Source organism: Achroia grisella, unplaced genomic scaffold (assembly GCF_030625045.1).
Source record: "Achroia grisella isolate CSIRO2021 unplaced genomic scaffold, CSIRO_AGI_Agris_v1 utg152, whole genome shotgun sequence".
NCBI lineage: Eukaryota > Metazoa > Arthropoda > Insecta > Lepidoptera > Pyralidae > Achroia > Achroia grisella.
Genome location: NW_026712648.1, coordinates 2,177,992 through 2,198,205, shown reverse-complemented (window position 1 = coordinate 2,198,205; position 20,214 = coordinate 2,177,992). Strand labels below are relative to the sequence as shown.

The following is a 20,214-nucleotide window of genomic DNA, read 5'->3' as shown; positions in this document are numbered from 1 at the left end:
ATCAGACTTAGTATTAGGAAAGGTTTGTATATTTGAAAATATATAAATTTTCCTAGATTACTTTGTAATAAAAATTTTAACCTATATCCGTCTCCGTGATATAATCTATATTCTTGTGAAATTTCAATAATATCTATTGAGTTTATTTTATTTGTGTAAATACACTCAAGAATCATACTTTTACACTTATAGTATTAGTAGTATTACTTGTAGTAGTAGTATAGAACAATCGAGATTAATTCGCTAACGCCAAATAATAAAATGATGACATGAAAATCATGGTCAATCTACATTCAAAGGCGCTCAATAGAATTTTAGACTCATTTTTTGTTGCTCTCTATACATATACCACTCATGAGAGTTTCTTTTAAATTTCTTTTACGTTTACGACTACAGTAGGTGAAGACCATTCCTAAAGTGCTGTCTCTAATATAGGACTGCTGGCCTCGTATTTTGTGAGTTATAAAACTCACAGGTCCACTATGTACGCTGTTAAAATTCAGAGGGGACCCTCATAATAAAACGAGCATTGACCTACTAACCCAAAGTTGAGATGCTTATACATCTGACTATCTACAAGCAAGATTCTGAACGTAATTGCAGCGCAGAAGCTATTAACTGGTACAAGTTTATATCTACACAAACCAAAACTTGTAATTTTCATCCCCTGAAAAGTTCTGATAATGAAATACAAAGGTTATCATAGTAATAATTATTAGATTACATTTTTGTACAATGGGAACAATGGAACACTTTTTCCGCATGCTAACAGTATATGGTACATGGTGGATCACCAGTGAAGGATCATAGAATGAGTATGAAGCCAGATCAGTTAGCCCATCATCGCGAATACAGCAGGAATTAACTATGACTACTTTCAGGGTAGATCGTGTTATTTGTCATGATAATGCCCTACTCACCACTATGCTGGCAAGAGTGATACTAGACAAACATTTATAACCATGACACTGATTGAAAAAAATCCAAACTGATTTAGACTGCTGATATACTGTAGGTAGTCGTCAGGCTGCCCCATTGCCACAAACGTTCCGATGGACTCTGATTGCGCACTTGGTTGCTACGAGACTCACCGAAATCGACATTGCATATCAACCCAATGTGACAATGACGACTAGCGGACTGTATGTCAACAGTCTTACTGTTCCAAAAATAGCACATATTTTATTCTTCCTTTATAATATCGATACATTAGATACTCGTATCTTCGCATTGATTGGAAATTACGGGCAACAGTTTCTGTAAGGAATGCCACATAAAGTAAATTGAATTGAAATGTATTCCTATTTGTAATGTAGTCACGAAAGCGGGTGGATGGATTCCAATCACATTATGCACGCTTAATGCTTATTTTACCCAGACACTGTTCTAGACATTTTTAACATGACTCAGGTAAATAGCCTAGATGTATACGTATTTTTTAATCAAATCAAATTTAATCAAATTAAAATATCTTTATTCATGTTAGACCTACATACCTGACACTTTTGATAAGCAAAATCTACTGTCAGTTTTGAAAGTAGCTTTGATGAGCTGAAAAGAAACTCATTTCTCTTTTATACAAATGCCATTGTACATAAATATAAAAATGTAGGTTGAGGATGAATACAATGACCATTATCATATGGTATAATATTATTATAACCAATATACAATACTAGAATAAAGATCATGAATCATCATCATCATTATCTTTATCAGCCCACTGATGATGAAGATGATATTCATGAATACTTACTGCCAAATATGAAAACTAGTATTTGACTATAATAGTCTTCCTAACTAGCCTAAAACAAGTCAATTACAAAAACTCAAGAAACGCACATTAGGTTTTCTTTATTATTATACAATGTTTTTATATTTTGGTTGACTTACTGTCCTCCTAATGGAAAGTGGGTAGAATATGTATTATATTATACACACATGAGTCTTATACAGTATTCAACATTTCTAAGTTACGTTAATTAAAAAAGAAAGAACTTTAATCTTAATACCATTACGTTTATACCTAATATAACAATTCAACTAAATAAATTTAAAATTATACATTATTCATCATGAGACGAAGTAGATGCTGAATGCTAAAATAAAAGCTGGGCTTTAAAAACATTTTAAAATGTTTAAACACAGAGTAGGTATTCATTTTAAGGGACTCAAGTTTAATCTACTGAAGCATTGTGAATATAAATATGTCGAATTCTATTTCAGAGAATAAGTCCATAATATTTGAATATTCAATGTGACATATTTTTGTTGAAAAAATTTCGATTGTTTTTATACAATATATACGAAAAAACTCAGTACGAATCTAAAAACTTTACATTTTCAAATCTATTTAAAATAATGCCATTCAAACTAATTTATTTCCGAGCCTGAACACGATATTATTTAAATATTACATATTAATATTTATGTTGTAACAATTTGCGAAGTCTATCCACATGATTGACATGCAAGAAGTAAGTGGAGATTTTTAGACTTTTTGCTACTTTTCTTATGGTATACTGATACCCGACTACCATATAGTGTTAGCGCAGAATGGGTCACCCCATTATCATTTATTAAAAAATATAAAAGAGGTTCTCATTACACGAATTCATTAGGACTGCCTCGACTAGATTCCAGAGTTTAGGGATCGTTCATTATGGTAGACAGAGATGAGTAGTGTATAAAGAAATTATTATGTCAATTATGGACAACAATGAATATATAGTATAATCTACTCACACAGCAAATAAAATCATAACAGTGGCTTTCAATTTAGTTGAAGGGTTCACTTAGTCGTAATAGTTGGGGACATCTCTCGAACCAAATAGTTTACCAGTTCTCAAGGGAAACACTTTACGACTCTCCCTAGAAGGGCATAATTGATAATGAAACTGTAGTAAAGATCTTTTCACTTCAACTAATAACGAACTTTTGTGAATTTCAGATATTCTGAAGTGGTTTCCAATATTTATTAATTCTGAAAATATAGATCGAAAAATTTTAATAGTGCTAATATATTTAGAAGATTTCTAATATTATAAATAAATATATTTTTAAACTTTTATCTACTACTATTCAACATACTGTACATTGCTGTAGTTTACGAAGGCAGATTACTTTAGTAATAACTAGATAAAATTATATTAATATTGTAATTGTGTGATACTTTTTTTATCCAATTATTCTTTACATATAGAACAGATAAAGAACTTTAATTCTCATATACGTGTATAATACAGTTTTTGCTATGTCCATTTTTATATTGTTTTTATCTATGAAAAACAGTTAAGTTATTATCAAATATTCGCGTATACCTAAACTGTACGGGAAAAATAATCTTCCAAAATATTAAAGAAATTGCCCAATACATTTTTACATTGCCTTTGGAATAGTAAACTATAAGAATCTTTTGTGTCCAAGAAAAATGATCTTCAGTGTAACATATTTCATAGCGTTTCATATCAAAGAGGCTTCATAACAATAGAGTCCTCTTGATGGATTGTAACGACAACTTTAACTTAAAATAAATCAATAACTACGCAAGATATTTTTGTATTATCATATCGTGAGTTAGCAGAATTGTTTAACGTACAGAAAACGAAATAACATTTGAAAAAAAAAATTACATTGGTTAATGGCTTATTATTTCTAAATTAGGTTGTCATTTTATTTAGAAACTGATAAAAGGTAAAAAAATTGTACCAGTTTAGTTTCTTGCTAGTATTTTCAACTGAAGTAGTAGGTAGTCAGACTGAACGGTAGACATACAGGAAAAATTAACTATGCGCATAAATAGTCGAAACTATCTTATATGATCAAATGATTATGACTAGGAATATAATGGTATAGAAATTAATTTAATTTAGCAAATTTTGAGTAACATTTACTGTTGTACTGTCAAAATTTAAGTAGATAATCTAAATCATAGGCACAGTTTATAACTTACATTAATTATATATAATACCACAGATAACATAATATTATAATACTAACAGTGCCCGCGGTTTCATCCGCGATAAATTTTAATATATACATTGAAATATAAAATATAGCCTATTTGTAATTATGATATTACTGTAAAGATGATATTACTGATATTACTGTATGAGGTATATTACTGTAAAGTTTTATCAAAATCTGTTCAGTAGTTTTTGCGTGAAAGAGTAACAAACATCCTTTTTCACAAACTTTCGCATTTATATTTTTATTAAAATAAATTACATTATTTTAACTTAATTTCGATCACTATTTCATTCTAATACATCTTTTGATGTACCTGGTTAAGATGTTCGTCTTTTTGAAGGACAAATTAAAGTAAAACAAAAGAAAGGAATAAATTCAAACCATGGAATAAGTAAATCGCGCGCTTTTACTGCGAAAAAGCAACACACCTACTTGGTATAATTAATTAATATTTTTTTTATCTTATCTATATAATTTATTATCATATTTCTTCACTACAAATTGGTTTTTAAATAGAAGACAAATATTGGAAAACTTCTATCTCTTCCCGATGCAATGTGAACGTAAAATATATCTCATATCTATTACATGAAGTAGCACCATATTCTACACGGTATGAATTCTAAGATTTCTCTCTTAGTGGCATACGAATCTTCGTAGCTTTACCAGCGGATTGCGAGCCCCGACGGACGATGTGAATCCAGAGAAATGCATCGTGTAAATTGCATTCGGATCATCTTATTCCACACACACACACATTCACAGTATGATATATAAATGTTATATTCATATTGAATTAATATAGAATATGTTGAAGAAAATATATAACATGTTAAAGAAGAAAATAGAGCTCATAGCAGAGGAAGAATCGATTTTTGGAGATAATTTTTGACAGTCAATTGCCAGTTTAAAAGAACACCTTTTATGTGGCATAACAATATGTTTATCGCCTTGAGGTCAAAATTCATAACTTAATAACTGAAAGAATTCATATTACATACACTATGCGAATAAATTGTATATGAATTTTATGTGTTAATGCATTTTACCTAAATATGACTACGGAGACATTGTATATAGATTTCGCCTGTAGGCCAGAACTCAACTTTGAATTAGTCAGCGTGTTCAAAATGATTGTTGCTATTTTTGTAATAATATTTCCCTCAGAAACCTAATCAATCCCTATTTAAAATGTTTCAATTTTAAATATATAATTTTAAATGCCGTAAACAGTTAAATCTAGCTAGTCTATTTTTTGGTGTTTGTATAATAAAATATAGCATCCCGATTATTTTTTCTTATAAGTAAATAATCTTTATTAAAGGACAAATATGGATGCAGTTTCATTTGATATAATTTATCATTCCAAATGCACAGAAAACTTGTACTCACTGGCTGCCTCTGCTATCGAACAACAAACAATAATTTATTGCAAAAACAAATAATAGTAGTGGAGAGTATACTTAGCTTGCGCGCTATCTAGTTATGATATAAACCAAAAATAACAGACTTGACATTCAGGACAAAATTATTGTAAATACCATGTACATATCTACAATATATCTGTAAATAGCTAGCTCCAACTTTATCTCATCCTTTCACCGCCTAGTTCCTACAGTTCCTGCCAGTGCCGGTACCATAACTAACACAACTGATAATGTTAGTCATAGCCACTAAATAGGCATTCCACATAATTATTTCTTCACATGTATACATGTTCATTAACTTGTACTATAATTCATATTAAAAGTTTCTATTATATAATTAAACACTTCCCACGCAATACAAGCACGGGAACCATTTTTATTGCTTTTTATGTTTATTAATTATTTTCACGTACCCTCAAATGGGTTGAAGTTTAAAATCACTGTTTTGTTCCCTGAACAATCTTCCACACTGAACTTACGCCCTTTTTGTTTTATTCTGAATCACACATAACAACTTAACAAGTTTGAGTTGTTATGTGTTCGATATTATATCGAACTATATATTGTTCAGTTTTAAAAAAGTACGTATATTATTGTGTGATTTACAATAGGTATATTTTTATAAGCAATTTATCTGCCGTTCATCTATTTAATTAATACTTTTGAAATACCCAAGTACTGACTTATACTACAATGAATATTACTTTGCAAATTATATCAGTAGTTTTACATAAGTTACAGTATGTATAATTGAGGAGTATAAACATAATATATAAGATCGTTTGCGCAGTAAGTTACAGTTACTGTATTATAACCCTATAATTATAACTAAACCGAGATTATGTCGATGCAAAATATTAAAATTTTCAACAAAGTGTAATCCTCGTTAATTAAGTATATTACATGTGACCGATAACCATTAAACCCCTGTTAGAGTGGAGGCCTAAACCAACAGAGTTGTTGGTTTTGCGTGATTGTCCCAAGGCGGCAAGCTTAAGATTTATAAATGCGAAGTTTGCTGACTGCTAATTTATATCAAATATGTGTAGCTAATCGTTATTAATGATTGTTTACTTTGTCCGAGAGATGTGTATATATATTCTATATATATAATCTCTAAATTAGTATTTCTCAACCTGTTGTCCGCAGATGCCCTAGGGGTCAATCATTAGCCGATAATCTCTCTGGACCATTTAACAATCTACACTAAAATGAACCACCAAAGCGCTTTGTCTGTATACTTAATATAATATAAATTTGTACCGTAGGTTAGTCTTTAACACATACCCTAAAATAATTTAATTAAATTGTGGTCTATATGTTTAAAGAACATACAATAATAATAAACAAATCAACGTTCGTATACTGTTTTTTTTTTATTAAATATCGTCTGAAGACTATTTATTCTTTTGTTTACTAGGAATCCTTGGCTGAAAAAGGTTATCTATTTAATTCAGGCTACTAATGAGCCATATTATATAGATTATCATACACATGAATGAAAGAAATAAATTGAAATTAATATAAGATATAAATATAAATTGTCTCTGTGGCCACGACACTCACGATGGCAATCTGCCACGGTAGCACCGATGCAGCACCCCCTTCAGCCGATAGTCCTCTCTCATGAAGGTCAGCATGTTGGTGAGGACCTGCACCACAAACGCCTTGAAACTGAGATTGTGACTCGACTCCAGCTGCGTCATCTAAATGACAGATTACTAATGCTCGGTATCAAAATTCAAAATATCTTTATTCATGTAGGTCTATAACAGACTCTTATCATATGCCAAATCTACCGGTATCAGTATCAGTTCGGAATGATTTCGAGATGAGAAGAACTAACAAGAAACTCAGCTCGTATTCTTTTCAAATAAATGTTTACAGTAATACAGATTCATTTTTAATTTCAAATTTGGGAGAATAGAGTAACCAGTATATAGTCCATAATGTGCTGCTCCTTGGTAGCGTAATGTAGACGAGACGGATACATTGCCCTGTTCGGTAATTATGGCAATGGCAGCACGCATAAGGAAGTTAGGCCCAGTGGGTGCAGTGCCAGAGATTCCGATTGGTCATCTGTATGTACATCTTCTTCTGTACCATGACGAAGTCATCATTGTCACGGTCATCAATATTAGCATACGTAGGTAATGAATTACCATATTAATTATATTTAATACTCCTTATTTAATATGCAAACATAATATTTTTGTTTTTGTAACAAACTGTAATAACAAACAAACCGCATACAAGAAACCTGCTTGATGGGAAGTAATAAACATCGCCTGTGGACCTGAACAACACAAAGTTCAATATCAGTACAGTGGTACGACTTATGTATTGTTCTACTTATATGCAGTAACTTCCCTAACACATTCTTCAAACTGTGTGATCAAATATGTATGTCTTTATATATAAGATAAATAAATGTTTTGAAATACAAAGATTATGTCTATTATGCAGAAGCTTTTGTTAGATTTTGAATCGTGACCTGATTGCCATCTTATTCAGACTTCCGCTTGATATGCAGAAGTGGTTTTAAATATTAAAAAATGTATAGAAATAAGATAAAAGATAAAAGCGCTTATAGGAAAAAGAAGTGAGTTCAATAAACAAACTTTTATTGCGATGAAAGAAATTATCCAATTCCTCGACTCCAGACAGCCAACGATTGCTACTTCAGCATATACGAGCAAACGAAACAGCCGCCATCTTTCTTGTTTCTTTTAAACTTTGTAGCAATATTTCTTTTTGCTTTGTTTCTCGGAATGGATAAAATAATTTATTTTAATAAAACACCAATAATTGCACCGCATTACTCGTTCTGATCAACGTCCTTGAAAATTTCTTTTAGATTTCAGTATTTGTTTATTACTAAGCTTTTTGAATTTTATTAACAAAAGGAAAAATATAATAAAGCAATACGTCTGTTCAGGTATCCGTATAATATGTATTTAAAATTTTACATTGTTAACTCTAAATTATTAATTCATCACATATATGTATTAAATATCTTATCTGTGGTATTTCTGAAATGTTATTGTGTCATAGAACTTACAATATTTAAATGTAGCTGACTCTTGATTACATTCAACACACAATAACTATACAATAAATATACTGTAAAATAATAAGTGAAAAGCTAAGTTTTACCTATTATATGATTAATAGTGGTTCAATATCTATAAGATTTTTACATATGATGATGAGTTCAAAAATAAAATATAAAAAATAAGTCTGTATTATTGTAGGACAAATAAATGTTTTCACAATAAAAAAAATATTTACTCCTTTTTTGTAACAAAAATCCTAACAAGCAATCCTCTGGATTTCGGAGAACTCATTATAATTTTGTAAATATAACCATCTGATATTTTAACTCCTAATCAAATTATTCGAATTTTGTTATTCCACGGGTTTTCAATTGACAGACAGTTTTAAAATGAAAAGCAGCGTTGTCCCAAGGGGCCTATAAATAGGTTTTTTATTAAACTTGGCTCTATTGTCAAAATCTCATTGTAAATTCAATATTTGTCACGGGAGATTCGAATTGAATGCCTCCACCTTTCTTTTGTGGAGCATTGTTGATAAACGAACAATAAAGATATCTTCGCGAACCATTCACAACTTTATAATAGTTTGTGAAGTGAACAAATAGAGATAGTCTTCTAATATGCATGTTGACATACTAATAACACAGATAATATAATATTACATACTAATAATTACATATTATCAACAGTTTTCAATAAAACGGTCATCACACGAAACTAGATATATAATTCTCGTGAAACAATGTTTGTAACAAAACTCCTCCGAACGGCTAGAACTTTTGTGTATATGCAGTCTGGTCATATTATATTAGTCAGGTCTGATGACCTAAACTATTTTTCATACCTTTATGAGATAAGGCTGATCTAGCTCCGTTTCTGGACAACAAAATTATATTTCATTTTTTTTTTGTTATTCAGCATTAATACCATATTTTTTATTAGCGATATTAGTAGGTACTTCAATTTATATGGCAAAACAGTATTTGCCAGGTAAGCTAGTAATTTATAGTATAGGTATATTGTGGTATAGTGATGCAAATCAGATTCATTAGTATAACGACACGTAGGTCACGCAGTACCTCATATATATAGTTTATGTAATTAATCTAAGCTAAAGATGTAACAGTTTATATGTGTTTACTCTCACCACCACTCTTGTCATCACATGGCAAAACAGTATTTGGATCAGATGAGCTAGGTTAATTTATAATATATATTATATAAAGATAGAATAAAAGTCAATTACAAATGTTGTAGTGATTATCAAATGTGCCATTTTCATTTCTGAAACAATTGTCATAAAATGTTTATTATATAAATACAACAACAATAAAAATGTTTATAACATTTTTTAAAAAACATTTTTTTCATTACAAGAAATTTGTTAAATCTAAACTCAATAAATACCAGAGTCTTAAAAGTATTTAAATATTCCAGTGAATATCAATATAACAACAACAAAAACTCTTTGTGTAATTAAATGTAGTAGAGAATATTAAAACAGATACATAGTTTGTTGAATAAGCAATGAACCTATTTAAAATATCTCTAAATGAAAGTCTGAATTAATTAAAAAGTGACGCATGTGAATACTAGATCTATTGACAAAATATAGTACAAACATGTTCCCTTCAAATAACATCAAAACATGATATTAAACAATTCGTTACATTGGTATAAAAACATACTCTGATTATGTGGACTACACTGTGTAGTGATTTAATTAAAATTCACGTTAAATCTGACCGTCCGCGTTTAAATTAAACGTTGTATTATCATTATACGAAATTCAAATATTTTTTTTTAATATAAAATAACGTTATGTGTTCTGTCATTCGAAAAATATGGAATGTTAAAGATATTATGTAAGTTATAAAGTTATGGTTTACTTTATTCTTAATTATTTAAATAGCAATAATTACTACTCTGCGTCTTATCTGTAATTGTTATTGTGTTGTGTGTTAACTGATTTCTTTTATTACTTTTAAAACTAGCTAGTACCCGTAACTTCATTTGCACAAACTTTCACTCTCTACTTCATCCCCATTCAATTACTTTTTAAAATAAATGGTAACCAGTATCCATCTGTTCGTATAATCTAACTTCGTGTCAAATTTTATATAACACTAGCTGTCCCGGCAAACGTTGTTTTGCCATATAAATTAATAATGCTATAAAAAATAGGGGTTGATGATAGAAGGGTGAAAATTTAGGATTGTATGTATTTTTGTATGTTATATCATAAAAAAATAGAAACTAAAAATGTTGTCTAAAAAATTAAAAAAAATTAGGGGTGGACTACCCCTAACATTTAGGGGGATGAAAAATAGATGTTGGCCGATTCTCAGATCTACTCAATACGCTCACAAAATTTCATGAAAATCGGTCAAGCCGTTTCGGAGGAGTATGGGAACGGAAACTGTGACACGAGAATTTTATATATGAGATAATATTACATAGTTCAAACATTATTTATTATCTCGAAAAGGTAACAAATAAAACAGATACGCTTTTACATTTATAATATCCATACACCTTAAACTACATTCTCTTCTACGGCATCGCCCCTCGAATCAAAATCGAAATCGAATCAAAATAATCTATGTTTTCCATTGTCTTTCCATTGTTCAATAGGTCGATGCAATAAAAACTTGTAATAACACTGATAAATAAATGTAGTAAATACCTAATCCCCTAAGAGTAAGAGCTATTAGTCCACTTAGTTTAATACTTAATCCTGCTAACTTCAAAAACGTCCTAATGTTAGTGTTTTGGTGACTGAAGTGCTTATAAAAAGTTGACATTGAGTAGTATTGGAGCGTACTGGAATTAATCGAATTTAAGTCCTTACAAGCTGACTTAACTACTAAAGTTCAGTAGATTCCTTAAAGAATTAAGACTTGTCTAGAAATATTTATATTATTACTAGCAAAGCGTCACTATATTCTACCTGTCTCTAATAAACAACAACAACAGTAATCTATAACAACCTGTATCCTGCAATATTTAATTTACTGCAAAAGTCATGAGACATAAATTAAACCTAAAATACCACAACAAACTCGCAATTAATTTTAAACATCGAAAACTAATTCACGTTGTTAACTTCAATACTTGGTGTGAGATTCAAGGGTGTGAGTAAATCATATTTTTTATGCTATATACAAATCATTATCAATTATTATAATAGTATGTTTTATTCGGTATTTTAGTGGCGTAGTAGATTTACCTACATATTGCCTTATATTGCCTAACACGAATAATTTAGGTTATAATTCATATTAATTGATATTAGTCATTGCGATTTAGTTCTATATATAATTTACAAAAAATGCACTATATTATAACGCAAGTTGTATTCCTGTATGTAACTACCTCATTACAATTATTTATCTTATTGAAATAATTAACTAATCGATTATCTAGTATTAAGATAACGTGGACACTTATATAAAACTATTTCATAAACATTTATTATACAACTCTTCAATAAAATAGATTTTTTCTCTTTGAAATTGGTACAAATCCTCATTGGGATATTTTGCGTTCAAATTTTAATAAAACGAAAGCCAACCTACATCAAATTAAATTCAAATAGCACTACATGTTTTATTTGATTAAACAATTTCAGTGCAAGTTGCTTCATTACTTTGTTAGTACCCACTCTATTGTTCGTAATTAAAGCAACAAATGTTGTGTTTACTGTTTATCGTGGATTCGTGTATTTAACTAACTCCTTACTTCGCTCGACGCCTTATCTCAATGAGACACAATCTAAAAGTCTAATATCAAGACGGCAGAGTATCATTTGAGTACTTATTATAATGGTAGACATTTCGAAGTCTCAAGTACCGTTCATTATTATTACATTAGACATTAAAAAATTGTTTAATACTTTAATAATGATGGGTACAGAGAAGTTAATATTTTTTTTTCCTAAATAATAACAAAATTATCTGATAACTAACCATCTGTTACGTTATTATTAATGTAAGTAGTAATGTGATTATTATGTTTTTGATGACTAGATATTTTTTTTCTGAAAATAACATAACTAAGACAGTTTTTAATATTTACGACTATTATTATTAATACCGAATACATACATTGTTTAATATGGGCCATATTAAACAATGTATTAATACCTATACACGTATTTACAACTATTGTATGTATCAGACCTTCAAATATAATATGCAACATATTGATAAGAAAATATATAAGTGACATTGAAACCCATTTCAAAATATGTTACATAGTATAGAGGAAGGAAGCTGAAATACAGAAAGCTAGTCTGTTAGCTACAATGTGTTTATTACATTTAACTCAACCATAATAGTTTTTGTGTTCCTGCTCTTCTATACTTGTATTTTTAAAAACTTGCCATTTGTTGTCTATTGCGTATTAAACAAAAATCTTTGCAAGCAAAAGAAAGGAGTAAAATTATTAGTAAATTCGATTCAATTGGACAGGCATTAAATATGGGTTATACTTTTGCAACTCTTGTTACTACTTTATACCTTGTGAAAGTCAACGTCAAAAAGAAAATCAGTTATCATAATAATATAGAACAAATGGGGGATGAACCTTTGTATGAAACTTTGTCAATTTTAAACCATTAATCTAAATATATAAAACTCAATTAAATCACTGACAAGTGATCTTTTTTTTATCAACGATATATCTAAATAAATCTACCGTCAGTTGGAAGTACAGCCCAAACCACTGGACGAATTTTTAAAATAAATTTAGGGTCGAATGGTTTAAAGAATATATATATATGAGGCCACTGATTGGACTGTTATATATACAATAAGAATGTATAATAGTCCAATCAGTGGCCAAAACCCGAACAGACCAGTCTCCACAAGCTGCACCCGTTCACGAGAATGACGGATCACTATTCCTATTATCAGTTTCCGCCCAGTTCAACATGAATTTAATGTTGATCTTGACCAATTACTAGGAAGCCGCTCAGTATATGAATTACTGATTTTATTAGAAGCATACATAATTATGACTATTATCTTAGACGGGGTTGTAAGAAGCATTATCCACTGTCGACGTAGCAATGAACAAATACGGTACCTGTTTTTAATATGAAAATACTACTATCACATATTATTTTCAGATGCAATAAAATATTGTGTCTCTAGTAAAAGAAATATATCACAAATCACTATCACTATCTTTTTACTGTAGAACGCAATCAATTTAGTTTATTTCTCCTTACCCTTTTCAAGCTTAATAAGTAGTTGTCTGATGCTTGACCGGACATTTGCTGTGATAGATTTATCTCAAAATAGAAATGGGCTTTTTCATTAATAATGAGTCAAAACAAGTGAACGGGTATGGTACGAGATATGTGAAAGATATTTTTCCAATATAACATTTTATTTACTACTCGCATTTTTTCTTGATATTTTTGAATGATTTGGGTACATGTCAAACTGTCGGAATACTTATGGATCTCTGTCACTAACAGTCCCGACAGTGCATGATAATATCTACGAATGATAACACGTGACTGAGCAATCCAAGAGTAGTCAGGTACCGTAACAAGATTCTTCCCGCATCTTTCATTACTTGTAAGTCCGAGTGGGTCAAAAACATTGTCATTTTGTTATCACGGTGAGTAGTTCTTGTTGGTTTTTTAAGCTGATTATATTTTTTAGATACAATAACTCTTAGTAGTATGTATATTCGTGTGGAAATTCATTTTATTGAATACGTACACGGATAAAATCCCAAAATATACTTACTTGACTGATTTCAAACTTCTATCATATATGAAGACTACATTATGTATGAGTAATATGGCCTATGATGAGTATGTTACGGTTTAATTCCGTGGGATAGAGTTAGTAATATAAAATAACGTAATGAATATTTTATTTTGAATACGACCCATGGTACATAGAAATCTACATTTATTTACAGCTATAGATATTATAATGTATGTACATATAATTATACGACTGGCGCTTGAGTGCTATTTAATTAAAGAGGACATAATCTATTCAAATTAAGCTATCTGGCTGTTAACTTAGGACATGAATATATTAGTAGCCCACATTCGCAATTAGCTTGAAAACTGCATTCATTTTCATTCTATTACCATCAATCAATCTTACTTAAGTTACTTCAGGTTTACGTAGCATTTTAGATAAAACGTTAGAATATTGTATGGGTAAATTAATAGATACAAACCACCTTCAACCCAAGGCCATAGCAACCTCGCAGGCATGACCTCTTAGTCCTCCAGAATGGCAGAACATTATGTGGTACCACGGTACCATGATAACGTGATGACTGCAGTACTGATAATGTAAATTTATTTTATATATTTCGAATATCCATCCATATTATGTTAGTAAACAACTTATAAACCATGTTAGTAAATTACAATAATATGTATTGTAATTTTAATTCATATATCTATGTCTATGTACAAGTCCAAAAGCACTGGATCCGCAGCAGTGCAATGATGTTCAGTGCCTCTGGAGCGGATAATCTGATATATTTACTATAATCTTTTAAATAGACGATGGTTACATTTAGCATGAGATATGCCGTCAGCTTACATGCCATTACAAATGCATTAAAAAAACAGATTTTGATTGTATCCTAAATTGTTCATTAAAGAAATATCATTACATATAAACCAGAAATTGGTATATTAGTTATAAGCTTACACAAATGGAGGCTAAAGCGGTAATATCCAATAAGATACAGCGGTGGATGCGACATGCGGACTCTATATATGAGTGCTAATATCGTTCCGAATGCGTTTTACTAACCATATGCGACTACGATTCAACTGACCTCTGGATTATTACATAATATTTAGTTTTTAATATATTATTTTCGCACCGAAAGATATGCTCACATTTCGCTAGATATATTCAATTGTCACTTGGCAAAGAGTGAGTCTAGTCTGGTCTCTTGGATATTTTTTAAAATTGTTATTACAATTTATATTTCTGCCTAACTGATTCCCAGGCTTTTATATAATTACAATAATAAATGAACAGACCCGACAAGAATATTTCACCCGAACGTTGAGTTTTCATTTGGTTAATATAATTGAAAAATGAAAATATATTCCTGGAACTTTACTGTAGCTGCACCTACAGGATTTACATATTAACCATCCAAGGTCCGTTAAATACACAATTTTTACAACTATAGATACATATACCGTGATAACTTATTTATCGTAGTACTTCGTGTAGAAGGTCTACTAATGAATAGATTTCACCATATACTTGCGAATATATTTCCTCCACTGCTGAATTTGATTTTAAACACTTAAAAAGTGTACATATGCATATTTTTTATCTATTGTAAAATGGTAAACAATCTGACACCACCTGGTGGTAAATGGTAACCATCGCTTATACACATGAACAACAAACATGACGTCGTTATGCGATATCCTTCATGATTTGCCATTTAGAAGAATTAAGGTTGTTTATTATAATTGTAATAAATTCTATAATTTATAACAATAATAATAATAATCCTGGACAATTCGCACAGCTCCATCTAGTCCCAAGCTAAGCAGAGTTTCTGCAATGTATACAACATACAAAATAGTACTATAGTTTTTTTTATTTATATATATATATACTTACTAATACAAAGAATCATACTCATGAATGCAAATATTTGTACCGTGCGAAGAATCGAACCCGCTTCCATCGGATGTCAGTCAGGCTGATAAACCGCTAAATCACAGAGGCCCAAAAAATCACTCAGTTTCCGAAATTTAAAAACAAGGTGCAGAAATAAGCGAAATAGAAATATTCACGCGAACGATGATTTTTGATTAAATCGTGCAATATGAAATTATTGCCAAATAAAATCGACAATTCCAGGCTTCGATTACCGGCTACACTTTCAGAAATAAGCATTTTGTTTATGAAACTATAATGTAGAAAAATAACAGGGGTGCCTAATTATTTTGCCGAAAGAAGGCATTAACAAGGGTTTGGTCAAATCCCTAATGATAATCCTGGTAAGAGGAAAGTCTTTAGATAATGACCGTTGTATTTTTCTAAGGGTATCTTTCTGTACTCGCTAATCCTTGGATTTTATGTCATATGGTTTTTTGCTATTCAAGGATATTAGATGGTCTGTATTACATTTTCCATAAATGTACAGCACTGACTATTTAATATGCACGTTTTTACAAAAAGATTTAATATTGCATCATTCATAAATATGTATATCTTACAGATAAAAACTTTCACAAATTCATTAGGTACTTCTGTACTAAACATATTTTTTTAAATATAATACATAGAATCCGAAATATGTACAATACCAGCAAAGAAATCAAACCATCTGATATCATTGGCTTCTATGGGTCTGCAAACTGAAGTGGCAACAAGCCGATCATGTAGCTATGAGAACCGAAAATTAGTAGGAACTGGAAGGATGGAATTCTTGAGTGGCAATTGGAGACTGATCAATAAGCTTAAAACTATGTTCAGATATCAATGGTTACAAATCGAAGACCGTTCCTTATTGGAATACTTATTTACTAATTGTAAATAAGTATTCCATTAAGGAACGGTAGTCAAATTAAAATTATCAGGTGTATATACAATCTTCAATAATTTCTAAGTGTGGTTCCGCCACCAAGTGTGATTTTAGAAATATTTCTATACCTAAGGTACACTATTCCTATACACTTCATTATATTTAGATTTCCTATCGAAACAGTTTATACTCGTACCTATAGAGAAACTGTAAAAAACAAACAATCTCAGCAGAATTTCAGTAGTTTCCGCAATACAAACAATAATGTACAATTTAAATTACATATTCAAATTGTCGAAGTAAGTATAGTAGTTTGGCAATAACGGGTATTGTAGCCACCTGGGTTTGCGTAAATCCCTCCCAGTAAACTTTCATGTCATGTGCGTGCCGAGACTAGGTTATTACTGCTATTTACCATGCCTATCTGCGGAATCTAAACCACCCTCGCAAGTACGGCCAACCCTTCCCTTCTCATGGAACATCTGGGAGAAACTCAACAAACGGCTAACATAAATTAGGGCGACTTAGGGCGGTACTCAACTAAAGCCTATTTCTACACGGTTGAATAAAGATGCCACGTCCAAAAATAGTTCTACCCTTTCAGGTGATGGTTTAAAGAGCTTTTTATGACTTACCCCTTACTTATAAACTGTAAATAGGTCCACTTGATTGCTAATTAATGGGAAAAGCCTCTTCCACATGGGTTTAATATTAAGACGAAAGAGTCTTTCCAAAAGAAGATCATATGGTTATGGAACAGACGCAATTTCACTTAATACTCTGTACTTTATTCTGTACACACAAGCCACTCATCATGGATTTGCTTTTAACTGCGTTCTAAAATGGAAGAACGCAATTTATTTGTACTTTTTATGACTACTGAAATGAATGTGTGACGAACAAAATAATTATCTTCTGGCTATTTTACTTACATCGGTAATATATTGTATATACGAGCAATATCATTGCCTAGTTACGATACAGAGTTGGAAAATAAAAAAGATTGTAATTCAGAACCGATTTCTTTTCCTGAATATTTTTGTAAATATATCTCTTCTGTACAAATCTTTTATCTACCACGTGTATATAGGTATGTTTACAATATACATACCTAAATAGCTAGAAGTAGATTCATTATTTCAAATTCTCAGAATAAAAACTTCTTGTTTGGAATGTAGTATTCTGCGTAATGTAAATGCGTTTCTCTGTAACAGCAGAAAAGCTGTTACAGAGAAACGCATTTACGAAATATTAGTTATAGTCGCCAAGAACTATTATTATTCAGAATACTACATTCCAAACAAGAAGTTTTTATTCTGAGAAGATTCTGTATGATATCAATAAATTCAACCATAGGTCTAGCATGCGTAACCATGAAATTCAAATTCAACACGTTAATGTCATTTTTAGAAATGTCACATAGTAATGTTGCGTTATTTTTATATTTATTATTATTGTGTTTGTTACTTTGTCTAGAAATATGTTTTTGTAATAACCATTTATCTGATAATTCCGTGAGTCATAAACGCAACTTACCTAGAAGTCAACGTATACGTATTAACCAACGAACCTCTGTTCTAAATAAAAATAAAAGGCAAAGCAAACAAAGTCATGGTGGTAATAATGAAATAACACAAATTGACGTAGCCAGTTTTATACAAAAACCTGATTATTATGATATCGACGATAATGTCTCATTCAATTGGGGAATTAAAGACAGGTTTGCATATACTTTCAAACTATTTCACTCCTTCCAGATTATATATTTAAGGTAACCTCAGTCGTCGTTATGTCAGTATGTCGTATAATCAGATCTATTCTATATTTTTATCAAATTCAATTTCTTGTGAAATTGTAAAATATGACAGATTGACAGGCATTTATAATTTGAAGTTCGGAAAAAATATTTTAATATTTTGATTTCTGATAGGTACATGGTAGTGTTTTTTGAGAGCGACTATGATTACCATTTCTACATATCATTGATATTTCTAACTAACTATAATGCTAACTTCAAACGTAATGATAAATTGTATACATGGAATAAGAGTAGGTACGATGTAAATAGGCCTTGAAATTTTCGAATGCATTGAAGTTTATATGTATATTAAATTATCTCTTGTTACAGTTTCTAGTAACTGATGTCCTAAATTTATTGAACATTTGAATAACTTGACTATTCCTATGTGTATTTATAACTATTAAACTACTATATTGTTTGTCTATTTTCTTATATAATATTGTATATTAAAGTCAATATTAAGAATTTTTACATATTTTATATTAATTTTATATATATATTTATATATTTTATATACTTAGCACGTAGTATTAAAAAAATATTACGTAATACAAATAATGCTCAATACTGCCTGTATTATTTACCTCATTAAATATTTATCAATTCAGCGAAAAATCGAGCACAAAAATGTAAACTAAAACGCCACAAGCAACAAGATACTAAAGACAGTCTAGTTACAGTGTTGCATTAAAATAATATAATTTAGCTTATTAAAATATATTTATTTATTACTATTGTATTTATTCTAATACTTTTCAGATTAACTAGTAGGGTATATTATGATTACGATACAAGCAGATACACAAACACTGAGAAAAATGTTGAAATTAATAACACATTTCAAGAATATTTAAGTGTGGACGAAACTGACATTTTGAAAAATCAATTCATTGATATACCGAATACAAAATCAAATAATGCAATACCCTTTGGAAAAGTGTTGGTTGATAAGAACAACAATAGAAATGAACATGAGAATAATCAATCTAAAGACTTTTACAGAAATAAATTGTCATTAGCTACAGATAATTTAAACAATTCTGTCAAAAAATTGTTAGTAAATCTCAGTTTATTTTTAATACTACCTATACTAATATACTAAATAGCAACCGTAGTCTATAGCAAAACAAAGGGTAACAAAGCAAATGGGAATTAAAGAATTATGTACTCATAGAATATTTAATTCCTTTCCACTTCTGAAGATTGAAGTATTATCAGTACTTAGTCAAATTTAATTGCTATATCTTTGAAACCTATACAGTTGTGTATGTAGAACCCTATCCAGTTCTAGATATTCGAATAAGATAGAGGCAGGTACCACACCATAACTTTACTGACATAGTAAGTTTATTACGTAAAAACTTTTTATATGAAAAAGAATTTCATTATTATTATGTTAATCTAATGTAAAGAT

At 30.0% G+C, this 20,214-nt stretch overlaps 1 protein-coding gene across 1 annotated transcript in view; it reads left to right on the top strand.

Annotated features, from left to right (window-relative positions):
• Positions 1-20,214, top strand: part of LOC131840928 (putative uncharacterized protein DDB_G0293878) — a 37,670-nt gene that overhangs the window by 16,239 nt on the left and 1,217 nt on the right. The window contains exons 2-3 of the mRNA XM_059189142.1: positions 18,476-18,719; positions 19,560-19,853. Coding sequence (XP_059045125.1) covers positions 18,476-18,719; positions 19,560-19,853 — 538 coding nt within the window. The remainder of the gene's footprint in view (positions 1-18,475; positions 18,720-19,559; positions 19,854-20,214) is intronic.